We start from the raw sequence: 19,265 nt of genomic DNA, 5'->3' as shown, positions 1-19,265 counted from the left end.
AACTTTAATTGAAATAATGTAATACCAATCACTATGTTTTATCATAAACTTGCAGTGTGTTTATTAAACATAACTACATGCACTGTATCAACCTCTCACTGACTGTTCTTTTTGTTTTAGATTAAGTGTACGTACCTTGCTCAAGGTTATAGTGGCTGCACTTTGGAAGGGTAGGTCACTTGCAGTCTATTTGGAAGAATAAGATCCCCTGGTGCTTTGCCTGTGGAGTACAGTGATTACCCTCTAGTCCTGGGTGTGGGGCTCCACTGAGTCACATCTGATCAGAACTGATGACTACCTGAACTGCTGACAGTAGACAATTTCACTAAAAAGTCTCAGCAAAGTACTTCACACTCAGCCTCTGGGAAGATACCCAAAAGTGTAATGTTTGTACTTCTAAAAAATTATGTCATCATTATTTTGAAAAAGTACACATGGTTTCAAGTTTAAATGCAGTTTTAAATTTGCCCATCTTAAATTTGAAGGAAACATGTCCAGTGCAAGAGACAGTTGGTAACGTGGACTGTCTCAGTGTTTTTCAGCATGTGACATCCCACTAGTATGACAAATAGCACTCAAGAGCAGCAATGGTGGATGGGCGCAGCTCTCTACCTGCTGTGTCTGCTGATTTTTCTCCTGGAAGGGATTCCGGGAACAAGTCTCCTCCTCATCCAGATCACGAGTACGCGCTAATACAGGCACTGTAATCACAGGCATCATGTAAAGCACAGCTGATGATTTCCACTTTGGATTGTGCTACTAATAAGAGTTGATATAGGAACACAGCAAAGTCAACTTAATATCATGACCATGGGTCCTTCACTCTAGCCATTTACTGGAGGGGGCTCATAAGGCCAACCATATGGCCTGGAGGGTCACAGGGGTCACACAGGAGCCATAGAGAGGCTGGTGGGCTTGAGAATAATTGCCTCTGACTGGCCAATAACGTTACTGACTCCTTGTGTTTGAAGCCCAGACCAGCAGTTGCTGTAGCAATCATAAATGTAATATAAAGGTAGACAGATCATTTTACAAGCCTAGCTGGGCTCTTCTAGCAGCTAGAGCATACTCTGGTTTTCTCAATGTAGTGGGACTTTGGCTTTATCTCTGGCTAAAATTTTGTAATATTTCCAATATTCTCAAGAATCGGCATCTTTGAAAAGTCAGTCACCTTCAAGGACAAAGTCATACAAAGTTTGTTGACACAAACTTGCATGGAATCTTTTTTGTAAACACATACACTCTTAAAAGGTTCTCAGAAGGTTCTTTGCTTAGGTGTATGGTCTTACAAGGATGGTCCTACAGTTTTTTAATTTTTGAAAATGTCTTCACACTGACATGCATCATTACGATTAGCCAGTGTAGTTTCACATTTCATTCTTCAGTGGATGCAAGCGCAAGCTTGTGTTATCCTCTGTGTACCAGTCCAGTAAGCGAAGTGTCTCCAGTGAACCTGAGATGAAGAACAAACACTGGTTACAGACATTTATAATATTTGGTTAATTTTATTTTGCTGTGAATGTTAAACAATGATTGCACAGTGCTAGAAAATTATGAAATATGCCCAGTTAGCTAGCAAGGTAGTTAGCTAGCTAATGAAGAAAAATAAATATTTGGGCTTACATTTGCTTACATTAACATTAAGACTATGGCAGTGACACAGGAGCTAGCTAATGTTTGATTATGACTAGTTAACTTGGAATTACATTTTTAACAGTCTTTCATTCAATATAAATTACCTTTCCAGACACAGTTATGGACAGTCCAAGTATGCCAGTGGTTTGATTAAACTAGACTGGAACATGTAAAAAAATAAATAAATAAAATGCTTTTAAAAATAAAATAATTTATTTGTTAAATGTTTTAGATTGTTTTTAATGACTTCAGTTTTTAAATATGTAAAAATAAATTGTTTTCTTTTTGGAAAGCTGATTTCTCCTCATTTAAACACTTAACAGGTGATTATGTTAAAGTCCCAGAATAAATAAAAAATAAACAAAATATTTATAAATTGCTTGTTGTTTATTCTATAGACATCTGTACACCAAATAAGAAATGGGAATATTAGTTTGAATCTTAATATAACTATAGTAATATATCAATCAAGTAATTTAAGAATAATATCAGACAATATATTATATTATCCATAATTTTAAATATTGTTTAAAAATATATGTGGTATACTTACAAAATACAGATCTCCAATATAAAGCACTTTATAAAGCATAATATAAAGCTATTTGATCAAAGTGTAACACCCTCATTAAATATATGCAGAGTAAAATATTAAAAGCTGTATCTAATTGGTGCAGATTTATAAATAATATTGCCCCACTATTTAGAAACTAATGAAATTCCACTAGTATAGCTATGTACTCTAGACAAAGGTTGGTCTCGTGCATTCGTGCATTATTTGCTAGCGAAATAGCGAGAGAGAGAGAGAGAGAGAGAGAGAGAGAGAGAGAGAGAGAGAGAGAGAGAGAGAGAGAGAGAGATTGAAAAGAGAGCACTGCACACTCGCGTCTTCATTTGTGTCGCTGCAATGTCTTAGTTCGGTCGTGTTGGTTTTAGTTAAGGTTTACAATAACAGTATATAATAGTAGCGGATCTCTTGGTCAAGTTCTCTTGGTCATGAACTCGCTCGCTCTTGAAGATTCACACATAGAACGGACAGTACCCATGTGCTCTCCTTGGAATATAGCCTAATATAGAAGTACCTATTCCTTGCTGGATTAATTAAGCAGAATTCAACAACATGGACCTTTCATTTATGGCTGCGCAGGTACGAAAAATATGCATAATTTTATGTTTTCTTTCAGAAAAGAAAAAATGCTATGGTATTGTGGAACCTACCTGACAAGTTTAGAACTTGAAGCGAGGGCGTGGCTTCATCTTATCCAAACCTAAAATATATATTCTAGAACTAAATGTAGAACTAAAGCTTCTGATATGTAAGAGCCGACCAAAGGTAATGAACGGAATATTATGTTTACTGTGCCTAGGAAAGTTCCGGCAATATTGCGAGGTCCATTATAATTTCATGTGATGTAGACATTAACACATTTTCAGTTTCGTGTTGGATGTAAAGAAGTCTGTTCGATTCAGTATAACTTTCTTGAAACAAAGCAGATTGCTCTAAAATTGCTTCATGCTATAAAACCCTTTACAGCCTCCACAATATAAAATGTTCCCCGGCTGATCATGGCGTAAATGTTTATCTCCTCCTACATTTACCTTACATTCTGAGTGTGAACGCCAAAACTCTTCCCTTCGCCTTAAGCAGAGTTCTCAGTCCTGCATAATAAAGGTATAAAATCCATTTAGTTATGCTGTTAAAATTCTGGGTAAAACAATTAATCTTTTAGTTTTATGTGGAAGAAAATGTAGTTTCTTCATTAATAAACCTTCACGACTAAAACAATTTTTTAATTTTTTTTTTTACATCATATGACTGTGTTTGAGTTACAACAGCAGTTGTAGATAAATCCAGACTGCTGTATTGTATGCCCAGAAAGCAGCTGGGGCGGGTGGAGCTAGATAACTTTCCAACAATGGATTTCTGCAAGAATAGCCCCTATAATGTAATCTTTTTTTGAGCGAATGATTTAAAGAAGGCTTTCGACAAAAAAGGCTTGTGAACCTCTAGAATAATAACCACTTGAAATAAAGACTTGATGTTAGTGTTCAGATGTATCCAAGTGTTGGTCTGACCTGCCCTTAAATGGGGGAGGGGGGAGCAAAATTTTGGTTTACTGCTCTTCAATATGTTTTTGCTATAAAAGTTTGTTGCAATATGGAGTATTGGGCAAAATATCCAAATCAGAAGAAATTTCAAAAGGACTTCAAATTGCAAAGTGTTCTAAACTGAAGAACACTATAGCTCCTCTCTACCGGGGAATGGTATGAGTGTACTGTAAAATAATCAAACAAATGTCAAAAGAGCTGTAGGAGAATAGCCAAGGTCTTCTGGCATTTCCTGCAAGCGATGTTTGTTTTGTTCATGAGCCTATAAAGAAAAACTTTAAAACATTGAACAAGGGTGGAAGGTTACCACTGAGAGGGAAAAAACTGCACATTTACTCCTCCTGAATGTTTTGCAGCACCTCTAGAATCCAATAAATTCTGTGAAGTCAAAAAGAAGAAACTGTATTGTAAACCGACACCAAAACATAGAAGGAATAAAATGCTGTGGAGCTGCTTTGCTGCCTCACAGCTTGGGCAGTTTGCAGTTCTTAAGGATTTGAAGCTGTATCAGGAAAGGAATACAAAGTGTCAGGATGTCTACACGTGATTTTAAATTCAAAATGGCTCAAACAGAGCAACTTCAGAGGAATATTTCTGTCACGCCCAACATGTGGATGTTACCTAACAAGCCCTCACAAACTACACCACCGATCACAGCACTCATTCACTTTTCCAGTCCCAATCACCCACTTACTGATTATCACAAACACCTGTTCCTTGTTTGTTTTCATCTCATTAAATCCCAACAGGTGTCCAACTTCTGTGCTTTGCACTGATGGTCTCTAACTTGTGTTGAGCCTTTGCCAAGATTGCTGCCTTCATCTGTTGTGGCCAAACCATTATTTATTTAGTTTGCTTCTTTCAAATAAAATTATCACTTTTTCTTCTCTTGCCCTCATCCTCCCTCTTTCTAACTCTCATGTTTAAAGATAGAGGATCAAACTGTACTTGTTACTTACTGTATTTGTCAGATTAAAAATCCTGAAGGCATCCCAAAGTCATATTTAAGACTTTCTAATCATATTTCAAATATAATTTGTCAGAAATCTGACAGAAAAAAAGGCAGATTTTGTACAAAAACAAAAGCACTGTAGCAATGAATACAGACAGAAGAACAATTAAGTGATTGAACCTAGCTAGCTATAAATCTCGACCGTGTACACGATCCTTAATTATGGTAGCTAGATAGTGATAGCATAACAAGCTAGCTGACGAACGACGTTACTTCATTGTAATGTTCAACCGTAGCTAAGATAACGCTAACTAGCTAGATAAAGTTAGAGTTAACAAGCTGATTTCTGAGAGGATTTCAAGCAATTTTGCATGTAGTAAATATGTAGCTAGCTAACCTACACACTTTGAATCATGAGATGGATATTGTCAGATGAAAAAGCCTGACTAGAATTTCACCACTTGCTAGCTAATGCCATTTGTCAATATATATGCTAAAAAGATTGAACAGGACTGAAAATGTTATTTGATTAAAAAATAATAATAATTAAATCTAGCAACAGATGTTTCCTCATGTAGATAGACATAATCAGTGTAACGGGTTAGGTTATTTGTAAGAGAAGCTAGCAAGTTTGAGTGCTGACGGTGTAAACTCTGTCAGTAACTGTTGGCACTGAAAATATATCCACATTTCTAAATGTCAGGTTGCCAAGGTATAAATAGTAATAGATCAAGGTAAAGTGTTTTAAAAATGCCTGAGCTACCTCAGTTGATTGAGTGAATTTCTCATATGATGATGTAAAAGCTTGACAAATCAGTTTTCTAGCTGCCTTTTCCAGGTGCAGTAAAGCGAGTGAGATTCCTCTCAACAACACTGAAACAAACTTGTGCCACAAACCTCTTAACCAATTATATCAAAATGTAGCTTGTCACCTTCACTAGGCAGTTCTCAGATTTACAATCTGATTGAGCAGATGAGATATAATCGTGTTAACCTTAGAAATTTAGTTTCAACACTTGAATGGGCCAAAAGACATGTTTGAAGCATAGAAATTAAGACTTATTAATGCATTAAATTTGTAAAATGTAATTTTAGACAAATTAAAACTTTTTAACAGGACTCACGGGCACCCTGAATTCCCCTTTCCCTCTCGAATTTACCCTCTCACTCTCCCACTGTCCTTCCTCTAATCCCCCACACCCCAAATTCCTTGGAGAAAGAGAGTCAGGTGACAAGGGAAGAAAGAAATATCAGTCAGAATAGATGTTATTTGTGTATGGCTCTGACAGGGGCAGATTTATAGGGAATGTTGAAAGGAAGGAGAAGGAACTGAGAAGACAAGCCTATATGTCCCTGGGACAGGGTGCATCTTTAGTATGCTGCAGTGGAACATGTGGCTTTTCACTAAGCCACACTTCCTCTGGTGTGTGAAGGCTCCCCAGAGACTTTCATTGCTCCAGAGTTTCAGAACAGTAATGGACTGTTGCCATCACCACAATACACTTATTGCCATTTCTAGACTAATGGCCATGGTAATATGTCCTGGATAGTGATTTACATTAAGTTCAGCTGTCTTCAGATAAGTGATTTAGATAATGACCATTCCCTGCACTTGGTAATTTCATTTGACAAGTCTGCCTTTCATAAACTGTAAGATGTTCTCTGACAGAGGTAATATCATGCTTTCTGAACATGTTCAGGAACATTATTTAGTCTGCAGACTTAATGTTCAGGAACATTACTTAGTCTGCACACTTAATAACAGTCCACAGGATAATCGTCCCACACCCAAATTGTCTGTCATATTCTTGGGGAAAAACCATATGTCAATTACTCAGATATCATCTAAGAAAGGTGGTCGCTCATCTATATCACCTATAGTTCTCAATCAGGTTGGTTTAGATTTTTATGGCTAAAGATGTAGGTTGTGTATAGATTAAGCTTTAAAAATAAACTAGAAACACAAATAGACTTCTGAAACACAAATAATCTACATGCCACACCATAAATAGATCGTTTCTCACTATTAGTTTTTGCATTAGGCCTTGCTGGAACTGAGATTCAATCAAATCACTTCTACCGCTAAAGTTGTTCAATATTACATCCAGCCTGGACAAACAAGGTGTAGCAATGAGCAAAGACTGGCACCAAACAAATGGGCTTTACAGCATTAATTTTCTCTAACATAAAAAGATAACAGGATAAAATTATGTTGACTCATAATGAGCCCCACTTCCACATAACAGAAAACTTCTATTGAAAAACACATTATATATAGCACAGGGCCAAGTCTAATACGATATGGTGGATTTAAAATAGAACAGTGCTGGAAATGATTTGGGGTGTAACAATCAGGTCGACATGTGGGAATTTGGCAGTGTGGCTTCCAGCATCCAAAAGGAGAGCACTACCTCATTGCTACAATACAAGCAGTGTTGTTTTGGCAGATTCCCTCAACTGTCAAGAAAATCTATTATTTTGTTGCTAAGGGCATCACACCAGCAACAGGCTACAGCTCACTGAATATATGGTGAGCACTTTTAAAGTGACAGTCAGCCAAGAGCAAAAGAACAATATTATATTAATTATGTGGCTTAGCCACAACAAATTCAGCCTTAGATGTAATTTGCAAGAGTACTGACCTGCATTTATATTTAGAACAGATAAAAAGGGGTTTATGACTTTAAAAAGCGTCTTGATACTCATGTTTATTGGTACTCCAGAAACCACTTTTTTTTCTGTATAAACATACATATTTAGAGGATGAAGAAATGGCTAATGAGTTTCACCAGGTGTGTTTAAGCAGGAATAAATGGATTGTAAAGTAATGGACTGCAAAATGAGAAGTTTGCATTTCACATTAGGTTGCTCTGAATTTTGTTAACCAGCACACTGAAAAACTAGTTTTTTAGGTCTTGACTATCATAAATGTTTGTAGGTTCTTGACCCTTAAACTCAGGGTCGAACCGGTCAGACACTTATGTATATAAATAGGTCAAAGCCAGGGGAGTAAGGTTATCAAATCCAAGGGGCATAACCAAAATCATGAAGATTATTGAACCAGTCAGATGCTTGTGTATATAAATAGGGTTTTTCACAGCAGAGTAATGAACAATCATAATAATGAAGCAAGCGAGGGTTAAAGCCAGAACAGTAAGGTCATCCAATCCAAGGGGCATAACCAGAATCATGGAGAAACCAATCCAGGGTAGAAACGATGAGACAATCAAAGGAGGCAGACAAATCTCAAGGAGCAGGCAAAATAGGAAGCACAAAACAGGTCCGTAACAAGCAGTCATAATATACACATGGGAAACACTCAGTACACAGAATAGAAAAGGGGCAATACTTCAGAGACTAAACGGAACAGGAGATAAATAGGATTGCCATGATTAGAAACAGGTGACACTAATAATCTGGTGATGAGGGTCTGGTGAGTTTGTGCCAGGGAAAGGGGAGTTGTAGGTACAAACTGGAGTTCTGCAAACCAAAACTGGAGTTACAAACCAGCTCTGCTCCTCTGGAACCTAGCCCTCCTAGTCTACCAGGTATTGGAACATACCCCCACACCTCTTGGAGTCCGGAACCTTACGAACATCATAAACAGGAGCCCCATTGAACTTAATGGGTGGAGGTGGATCGTTGCCAGGTGAAACATCAACAAGGGGTCCTGCAATTATAAGTTTGAGCAGAGAAGCATGGAATGAGCGTGAGCTGTGTAAATAAGATGGTAGGTCATGCTGGTGCCTAACCTTGTTAATCTGTTTCAGTGTTTTGAATGGGCCTATGTATTTAGGACTGAGTTTATGACAGCATCCTGTGTAAGGAATGTCTCTTGTAGATGTCTCTTCCCACACTCAGTCTCCTAGGCCGCCTTTTTGTTTTTCTGTAAAACCTGCTCAGTGCATTGGTGCGTTTCCTTCCATACGTTCTTGCTGCATCTCATCCAATAATCCACAGCAGGAACATCGGTTTGAGTGCAATCCTGGGGGCCATGGGAGGCCGATAACCTAGGATACATTCAAAGCGAGTCATACTGAATTCTGCGCCATTTCTGCCCATATGAAATATTTGGATGGTTGAAACAATACATTCTTAGGAACTTTATTCTCTCACATTGGCCATTAGTCTTATATCACCCACAGTTTAAGACTGATGGTCATTCCCAAGTGTTCGAAAAATGCAGACCAAACCTGTGATGTACAGTGGGGGCCTCTCTCTGACCAAATATCTTCCAGGATAATAAAGTTTCGGAATGCAGGGTTAAAGAGGGCTTCAGCAGTTTGAAAAGCAGTGGGAAGATCAGAAAAGGAGAAAGCGAACTCACCGCAAGAACCGATCTATTTCCAAAAGGACGAGATCAATCGCTATGTGTAACCATGATTGTTCGGCTCCTGGGACGGGCATGAGCTTCCCTGCAGGGAAAGATTTAGGGGTCTTACATTTGGAGCAAAGGGAGCATGAACAGATGCATCTACGAACATCGTTGAACAGCAACTCCAACCAATACTGGTTAGACAGCATTTGCAGTTTGCAAGTCTCCCCAGGGTATACAGTTGTCAAAGATGAGTGTGCCCAGGTTAACATCTTACCTTGACGTGGAACAGATATAAAGAGCTTACCCTCTGGACACTCAGCTGGGATCTCTGTACCAGTTAGTAGCTCCTTGTTGTCCTCGTCAATCTCATCGACACAATCTTTCTCTGTGTGTGAAGGATGGTGTCTGGTGTATCTGGGTTCTCCTACAGGTGCATACGCAATAGTGTGTCAGCCTTAATATTGCAGGAACATGGATAGTAACTAATTGAAAAATCAAAGTCTGAAAAAAATTAAAAATTAAAAATAGACCAGTGGGCTTGGCATGTGCATGTACTCAAGGTTCTTATGGTCAGTGATGACTAAGAAAGGGTGGTTGGCTCCCTCAAGCCAGTGTCTCCACTTCTCCAGAGCCAATTTCACAGCTAGGAACTCTTTCTCCCCAATGCTGTAGTTGTGCTCTGCCTGTCTGAGTTTGTGAGAATAAAAAGCCATGGGGTACAGCTCTCTGAGACAGCACCACCCCTATACCAACTTCAGAGGCGTCTACTTCTACGTCAAAGGGGGCCAAGGGATCTGGGTGTTTTAGAACAGGTGCCCTAATGAATGAATTCTTGAGTTTGAGTCTTGTTCTTGAGTTTGTTAAAGGCCTGTTCAGCCTTAGGAGTCCAATGTAGTTTAACAGCACCCCCTTTAAGAAGAGCAGTAAGGGGGCCTGCCACACAACTGAAGTTCCTAATGAAGTGATGATAGAAGTTAGTGAAACCTAGGAAACTCTAATCTGTTTATCGTAGTGGGTACTGGCCACAGGAGAATAACTTCAATGTTCCTATCATCTATTGTTATACCGTTATGACTTATCTCATAGCCTAGAAACAAAATGGACTGACGATGGAATTCACATTTTTCCCCTTTAATGAATAACTGGTGGTCAAGTAAACACTGTAGCCCTGAACATACATGTGGCATGTGAGGTCAGAGAAATAATTAAGAATATTGTGTCTATATATGATGACAAATTTTCAGATAAATTCCCACAGGACATGATTTATGAATGCCTGGAATTCATAAATCAGGTGTGACATTAGTGCCTTATGGCATCTCTCTGTACACATGATGCCCCCTAGTGGTGACAAAGGCTGTCTTCCACTCATCTCGCTCCTTAATCCTGATTCAATTTTTAATCCAGTTTTCTAAAATAACGTGTGTTCCAAGGCAATAGGAATGAAAGGTAATGGGTAACTGTACTTTTTGGAGATTTGATTGACACCCCGATAGTCAAATGCTTGGTTGCAAACCTCCATCCTTTTTCTTGTCAAAAAAGAAACCTGAGGCAATAGTAGGCATGAAAGGTTGAATAAAACCCTGTTCAAGAGCCTTGTCTATATAGGCCTTCATGGCCCTCTCCTCCTCCTGAGTAAGGGAGTAATTTCTTTCGGTGGAATAACATGATGCAAGAGTGGCTACAACAGATCCCAGGAAAGACAAAATTGACATATGATATGACCACCTACTGGAAGCATGATACATGAATTTATATAGGCAGACTATAACTATATATATAGACTATAGACTATAACATCTCTAATAGGAAAACAATATGTTAACACAAATAATTGATTGACCAGCAGACTCTTAAACAAGAATAATTATATTTGCACAGGACCACTACTATATGCATCTTACCATTGGCAACATTAAATGGAACGATTCTAACTAAAACACTGCTCCAAGTTGATGAGAACACACAATTGCAAATCACATTCCATGTTACATAAAGTCACTAATATCCATACAGGGTGACTGGCAAGTGGAATTATACACTGCTCCATTACTGTAGAACCAGCAGAAAAATTGTAGACTGCCGCTCTGTAATGTCTTCCAGGTTTGTCAGATGTTAGAGACACCTGTGAGCAAGTCTAATGTGAATGGGAGTGAACAGAGCTAAATGGCTAAATTAAAAAAATGAATAGTTTCTCAAAATTTGGCCAAGATCTTCCTTAGATTTTTGGGAAGTGGAAATATGAATTATACTAAAACAGACAACAAAACTTACCCCTAAAATTTGTTTTTTGGGTCAGTATGACTCTAGCATTTCTCCATTGTTAGCTCACCAACCAATTGACACTCGGTAGCATTGCTGCTACAGACCTGCCCCAAAATGAAAAATGCTAATGATGATATGTTTGGTTGTTTTTGTTTATATCCCAGCATTAAGTGCCTTTATTAGTTTTACGCAACCATTGTCAGACAGAAATCAGTACATTAATCCAGTGAGATTTTATTGAGCTCTTCTATGACTTATTGCCCCATAGCTATCTAAAGGATGGCATCATACATATATAACCTTTTCTGAAATTACTATGTGCGAAGTGAAAGTTCACTTAATTGTCATATCCCATTGCACAAACCTGTACCTCAGACATGAAAGGGCTACCACAATATTATGGTGTTGAAACAAGGGCAATTGTTAGACAGTAACCAGCAATAATAGACAATATATAGGAGTAACAATGAAAAAACTATACAATACTGAGGGTTATATCAAACATTAAGTACATTAAGTACTAAACAATCACAAACCAAAGTAGATAGTAGATGATACTGATTTCTTACTTATGTCAGTGATGAGTGAAAGTGGTGACCCAATGATGCACTGGGGTGATTTCATCACCCTCTAAAGGGTTTAGCATTCTGGTACAGTGCAGTTACTCTATATAAACCATGAAGAGTTCAGATAGGTTAGAATCTCCTTAGAAAATGGATACACTTCATGCCTTCCTCTGGAAGGTTGTGTCTGTGGACAAGTCCTGTTCATAATAGCCAGTAACATGCATCATTAATTACACATGTGGTTACAAGACAGTTTTATGGACAGCATAAGAATTTGCATTGCTCTGTAAAGTCACAGAAAATGATGTGTGTTTAACATTTTAAGTTTATTGTCAACAGCATCTATATATAACACAGGACAATACTGTGATTTCTATCTTCTCTCCTTTTAAATGTACAGTATATAGTGGCCAGAAGTCATAAAACCGTGAAGAAAAAACAGTCTCCTTTGATTGGTACTTATCACTCCTTTCAGCCAATATATCTAAATGGAGAGATGAGTTATCCATTTTAGAGCCAAAATAATATTACAGATTACCATTGCTTCAATGTAAAACTCAGACCACCCAGTCCTCAATCGTTAAGGGCCAACAAATGTATTCATATTTCTGTCCATCATCTATTAAGACTCAGTCACGGGTTCCCATGAAGCTGTATGTCTGAAGCCCCCATTGCGAAGAGCTCCTTTTGTGCCATATTTTGAGTGTACCTGGCATTCTCAGACACTAGGCATAGTCACTGTACCCATAGGAACAGTAGATGGGAAAGGACAGCTGTCTTCTGCCAGCCAGCATTCTTAGAATACCAATAGATCATTTTAACTATTCTATTTTTAAAAATTCATTTCACATTTTAAATAAAAAAAACTCCCCTTAAATTTTCCATTAATATCCACCAACTCACACACTTTAATCTTGATTCTGATTACCAGTTATGAATCTTAACAGCAACTGATTTTAAGATCAATCTGTTTTGCAAGTTCATTTTTGTTTCATTGTCACAAAATGATGGACCTTCTTTTGCACAGATCCCAGTTATGACCGGAGCTTTCATGGATTCACCCAACGGTGACTACAGTGCTGAGCACTCTCTCTTCAACTCATCCGCCAGTGTGAACGCCATCCCCACAACTACTGTAAACATCCAGCCCGACGAGCAGCAACGCGTGTCCACAGATGCTATCTGGCTATGGGTCGCCATCATTGCCACGATTGGAAACATTGTGGTGGTTGGCGTGGTTTACGCATTCACTTTCTAATTCTTTCATTCAGAGGCTGAGGATGTGGGCTGTGCAAAGTTGTAAAACATCACCAGATGATAGAGATAGTATTTTCAGTTCAGTTTCAGTTCTAACTTAAACCAATCTCATCACCAAAACCTGGAAACCTGCCTCACACTGTAGTGAGAATTGTTTTGTTTACAGGATGTTCAAAAGGATTAAATGACCCTTGAGGTTTGGACCTACTTAAATGTCCCAGGACACATGACAAGCAATTAAGAGAAGTGCTGCTCAATTATTTGGTTGAAGGAACTGCAAAACTTCAAACATTAAATGGAATCAGGTCACTGCTATAGTTTTATTTTAAGCTCCAAGAAGGTACTTTTTTTCTTCTAATGGATTTCAAAGAGTATTTTGCTTGATATATGTAGAAAAGTTCTATATAAATAGTTTTGTTTAGCTTAGTTATTGTGATGAAAGAATGACACAATTATTTTATAGCTACACCCCAGTTTAGCATAGATTTCTCAGTTAAAGTCCATGTTTTGAACATATTTCAACAAAACAACATATTTGGTTTGAATACACTATTACCACAACTGCTCAGAATTAAGTATTTAAACGAAATGTTGTGGTAGAATATCCTTCTGTCAGAGGAATTCAGAGAATTGGCATTGATCAGCTGGCAGTTCCAGTTAACATGGTGATTGGTCCTCCCTAATTAAGGACATTAAATGACTCTTCCCTGGCTGCAGAACAGAGAGCAAATCAGCAAGGCATATCCTGGCTCATAGCTGTCTTTTCAGGCTGCTGTTTTATTGGATGAAAGCAACTAGACACAGAAGAAGCCATAAGCACAAATTGTGTTCTCTAATAGCTCTACTATAGAGTGGGTTGCCATGGAGAAGGTAAGACAGGGGCACATAGAGAATGCTAGCAATGTTACTGCTTAGTGCTCTGGCCAGAACTCACATGGAACTCATTAGAGCCATTCACTAATGTCAGATCTTTAAATATGACTGTAAAAAAAGCAGCATATATAAACATTCTGATTGTTCCTAGATGCAATTTGATCACAGTAAAATTTATAACAGTTTTACTGTAAAAAACAAACATAATGTTTGCATAGTAATGATTTAAATTGTGGCGGTGACTGATATGTGTCTGAGATCATCAACATGTAAAACCCAAGTAAAACTATGGCTATTGTTTACACATGATGATATTAACTATTAACATGTTATCATTAGTAAGAGTAATCTGTTGTCTCTAGAACTAATGTGCAACACTTCAGAGCTATGTGAAAGGTCAAATGGAAAACCCAAGTATAATTTTTTGATAGAGCATATTCCTACTATTAACAGTCAATGTACATGTTTGGTGCCATTACACTTAATTCTTGTATATAATTTATGATTACTAATTGGTCCTTGAGAATCTGCAGTATTTTGTAGTCATTTGCAACTTATAATACTCTTGTCATATAAGGGAACCTCAGTTTTTCACAATCTATTCTGAATCTCTTCAGAGGAACAAATATACTGTGACATATTAACAAACAAATAAAATAAAAACAAGCAAACAAATAGCCCTTCACTTATCCTAATAAATAGTGATTGAGGATCCGTAAAATAAGATGGTGATGCTGGTGAAGTGTCTCCCCAAGCATTTCCTCACACCACTGCCATGCTGCGAGGCTGTTTGGGTTAATGCAAGCCATAGGTTATATATACATATTGATGAGCCCAGAGATCTGAGGCACACTGGAAGCCTCTAGTGTCTCATGAGATGCACCCACACATTGCACTCTCCTCTCAGCACATGTCTTCTGACAGCTCTGTGAACAGTTTCAAGATGCTAATGTGTGCCAGCCTCATCGCACACATCTTGGCAGAATCTGTCATCTGTCGTAATATCAAGGCAATCCCCTGCAACTATTGCGACATACTGCAGTCCAGGGCAAGTAGCCTGAAAACAGGCTTTTCTTTAAAAAAAAAAAAAGCATCTGCTGCATAATGCCCTTTTTATCATTATGTGTAATGACTTATACATGTGATATAATGTGGGTAAATGTAAACTGATTGACAGTTTATTTGCAATATGTGCTTGTTCATTATATGCCTGTCCTCACAGCTCTGGTTCAGCCTGTCTGCTCTCCACTGACACCCACCCACTCTGACTGCACAGAGTGCATGGACTGGCTTTAAAAACTTCTAAATCAATAAGTCATTCTATGAATTTTTTATATATTTCTTTTTTTAGTGAATTATTTTACACTGATTTCAACGAGAGGTAAAGAATAATGATTTAAATGAATAATCCTTCAAATCTGTTTGTGAATATTATCTTTATTATATAACACAATGAAATTAAGCAAAATCAGTGGAGATGAGTCAAGGCAATCATTTTGCATAAAGCATTGACTCTTAGCCAGTTAGGTTTCCCATAACTAAGTTATAAGTTACAAAACATGCTTTATGGAAATAGACTCTTGTTTGAAACATTGGTAACACATTACATAACATTGCTCTCATTAATGTGTAACAAATATAAAATATAAATATAGTGTAATTATTTAATCACAATAACATTACATTACATTTTAGAAATTAAATCTCTTAGTCCAAAGATACAATCTCTGAACACAGTCATATTTTCAATTGCATTTTACTTTTACTGTTCATTTCTTGATGAAATGTATAATGGTCACTATTCTTGTGCATAAAGGATTTAATACCCCATCAACACAGTCATAGAAAAACAAACCTCTTGGAAAAGTAGCATAAAGAAGTTGATCTGCTGACAAATAGCCATACGTTTATTTAATAAGATATTTATCTGGTCAGATTAAATAAATGCTATGTACCAGAGTGTTTACTGATACAAGTATTTGCAAAAAAAAAATTTATTGCTGCACTTTGCTGACACAATAGTAGCAGCATTCTGTGTGCATATAAATGAAAGAGACAGAGAGAGGTAGAGAAGCATAAATGATAGTGTTAGCTAACTCAGTACTACTGATTAGCTAGCAGGGGAAATGTAACCCATATCACAACAATCTTTTTCCACAAAGAGTGTGATGAAAGGTGTCATATTATCTTAAAAGTCTTAAAAGTTTAATTTCAGCGTCAAAGTTTTCAGGAACGCTTGCCACTGCCTCAACTATGAAATGATTTAAGGAATATGCTATCTTAAATTACCTAATATTTGGAGCAGATAATCCATATTTTGGAGTGTCTCTTTGTTTGTTTGTTTGTTTGTTTGATAATTATGTTGAAATAGTTATTATTACACTATATTTGTTGAAATTGTTATGTTGTAATAAACTCCAAATAGAAACCTAAACATCATTGTCACGCCTATCACTTGCACTCAGCCCAATACTCACTACACTACCTACAAGCCCCTAGCTCGGTCAAGATCACCTGACTACTAAATCTACCTGTTATTAGTTCTCTCTCATTAGCTGACCTATACAAGCTTTGTTTTTCCAGTCAGTCATCGAGAAGTCTTGCCTGCCTGCCTTATGATTCCTAGCATTAGTATTTGTTATCGCTTTTATGGTTATTGATCTCTTTTTGCCTGTTACCTGGATTTACTCTTTTGCCTTTTCCCTATTGGATTTGTTTGCTGTTCATCTGTTTGCTGGTTATCATCTCTGCTTGTTATCTGACTATGCCTTTGGATTGCCCCTCTACATCATTAAAACCTTTTACCTACATTTTACTCCGTCTCTACTCATCCTACCTGACAGTCATGCCCTAGTCAGCACATAGCCAAAGCAATTCACACATCTCACTCACATCTACTAATTACACTCCCTGAACACTGCCCCACCCATTAGTCATTATCCCCTACACCGGAACCTTGTTTATGTGCCCTATTGGTTCCTGCAGTTCCTTATCCTCAACATTTTGCATTAGTCTCCTTCCAAGACTAAGGCTATGCCTCGTCTCCTAGCTGTCCTTTGGTCCACACTCTGCCTTGAGCTTGATTTCATTGTTTTGTTCTCTTGTTCAGTTTACAGTTAAATGCATTCAGTTCCTGCCGCCCACACCTTGCTCCTTGATTCACTCATGATGTTGCAATAAAGTGTTACTGGAATCTCTTTTTCCTGATAGTTTTTTTTCTTGTTTAAGGTTGTAATGCAATAGGTCTGAGAGTAAAATGATGGGTGAATTTCATTTGCTTGGGTTCACTTGCTAATTATCTGCAAAAACATCCAAATAGTTTGGCATCACTTTTGAAATATCACTTGATGTCTCTCTACCTGTTTGATTTTTTTCTCTTGCAAAGAAGAAAACTCTTCCATTGTCTTTCATATGAAATAATTGTCAAATTAAGCACTAGTTTAATCTTGTCAATTTGCTTTGTCTTTGGTCTTTGTCTGTTGTCTTTGTCTGTTGTCTTTGAATTTGGTCTTTGTCTTTGGTCTTTGTCTGTGGTCTTTGTCTGTTGTCTTCACTTCCCAGCTTTTCAGACAGGACAGTGACACAGCACTGTGAAGCACAGTAAGCAACGTGCACATGGAAGCCAGAGAGCAGAACAAAGACCAATCTGTGGTTGACTGTTATGGAGAAACTAACATGAGCATGCAATATCTGTTGTTATTTTTATTTTAAAATTTGTATTGCTGATTTTTAACTGTTAATTTTTACATAGATGGAGATACATTTTAATGAGTTTGGTTCAGCATTTATATTTCTGAAGGATTTCATTTGCCTATCTTTCACTTCAGAAAAGTTTGTGATATAAACACCTGACACATTTGCCTATAGATTCTTTCATTATTAAAATAGGAGCAGGGGTGAGAGAAATGTACAAGAAGGCAGACCAAATCAATTTCTACATTATGTTCTCCCATTTTTGTATCACATGAGATGGTGAATAATGTGCCAGTTCTAAATGGTGGAGTGAATGCAATCTTTCCAGCCCACCTGCAGGTACTGTCACCTTCCTCCTAGAAGCTTGCATGTAGATAATGCATCATGATTTCTCACTAAGATGAGTCATTGATTGTCTTCATTGAGAAGTAAAACAAATTGTTACATTGTCTTTCATGGATTTCCTGCAGTTCTTTATGCTTAAGGTTGAAGAGAAGGGATGCCCATGATAAAATTTGTATTTAAGAGATTAACATTGATAGCATTTTAATAAACAAATAGTGTCAGAACAAAAGTCAGAGTAAACAGAATATCACACTTATTCTGTTTACTCTGACTTTTGTTCTGACACTATTTGTATTAACATGATTGTTGGTGTGACTTTTCTGCTTCTGTTTTCTGTTCTGCATTTTGCGTTGGGAAAGTGTGGTCAGATGATAGTAAGAAGAGGAAAAGTAATCAGGGCAAAGTGAAGGAGAGGGAATGAGCCACTGTCCAGGGTGAGATATGAAACATACATGAATGCATTCAAGCAATGGCCCTGAGGATAAGCTAATGAGGCAGTGCTTCAGACAGATGGGGGACATGGTCACCATGGAAGCAGAGGAGGTGCCATGGCAGGGTAAGCCCCTCCACAGAATGTACCACTGACAGATAACAGGTGGCTGACAGAAGACTATCCTACCAATAGCTAGAAAAGGCAGGACTGAAGTACAGCACAGAGTCATTAATCATAGCAGCAGAAGCACTAAGCACTAGGTTGATTGAATCAGGAATGTATAACACCAGAGAAGACCAATGATATAAACTGTGCAAAGGAGCCTAGGAGACAGCCCAGCACCTATTGGCAGGATGTAAGTTGATGACAAGAAAATCATACAGTGAGTGACAATCACTGAAAGACAAAACCAAGGAATCATATACAGGAAATTATGCAAGGCATATGAGCTTGGCACCACTAAATCCAAATGGGAGGAACCACGGAGTGGTGGAGAACAACAAGATTAAGATCCCGTGGGACCACCAGATCCAGACAAATAAACAAGTTCTGGTGAATGAACCAGACATTGTGATAGTGAACAAAATTGCAGAAAACATCAGTGGTAATAGATATAGTAGTCCCAAGTAGTGGAAACATGCAAAGAAAGGAATATGAGATGTTGGAGAAATACCAAAGACTGAAAGAAGGAACATAAAGAACATGGAAGATTAGCATAAAGGTTGCCCCAGTAGTGATAGGGGCACTTGGGGATGATATGCCTAAGTGACTCCAACAGATGCCTGTAAGGACATCAGTCCAGAACAGTGCAATCATAGG

At 37.7% G+C, this 19,265-nt stretch overlaps 1 protein-coding gene across 1 annotated transcript; it reads left to right on the top strand.

Annotated features, from left to right (window-relative positions):
• Positions 1-2,548: 2,548 nt before the first annotated feature.
• LOC113572698 (uncharacterized protein C14orf132) lies at positions 2,549-16,355 on the top strand. Its single transcript, XM_027002472.3, has 2 exons — positions 2,549-2,782; positions 12,873-16,355. Exons 1-2 carry the CDS (start codon positions 2,756-2,758, stop codon positions 13,101-13,103), a joined length of 258 nt encoding a protein of 85 aa, XP_026858273.1. The 5' UTR covers positions 2,549-2,755; the 3' UTR covers positions 13,104-16,355.
• Positions 16,356-19,265: the final 2,910 nt, after the last annotated feature.

The sequence above is a fragment of the Electrophorus electricus genome, chromosome 10 (assembly GCF_041902795.1).
Source record: "Electrophorus electricus isolate QZ-2024a chromosome 10, ASM4190279v1, whole genome shotgun sequence".
Taxonomy (NCBI): domain Eukaryota; kingdom Metazoa; phylum Chordata; class Actinopteri; order Gymnotiformes; family Gymnotidae; genus Electrophorus; species Electrophorus electricus.
The sequence above is the reverse complement of the archived record's forward strand: the minus strand, read 5'-3'. Positions and strand labels throughout refer to the sequence as shown.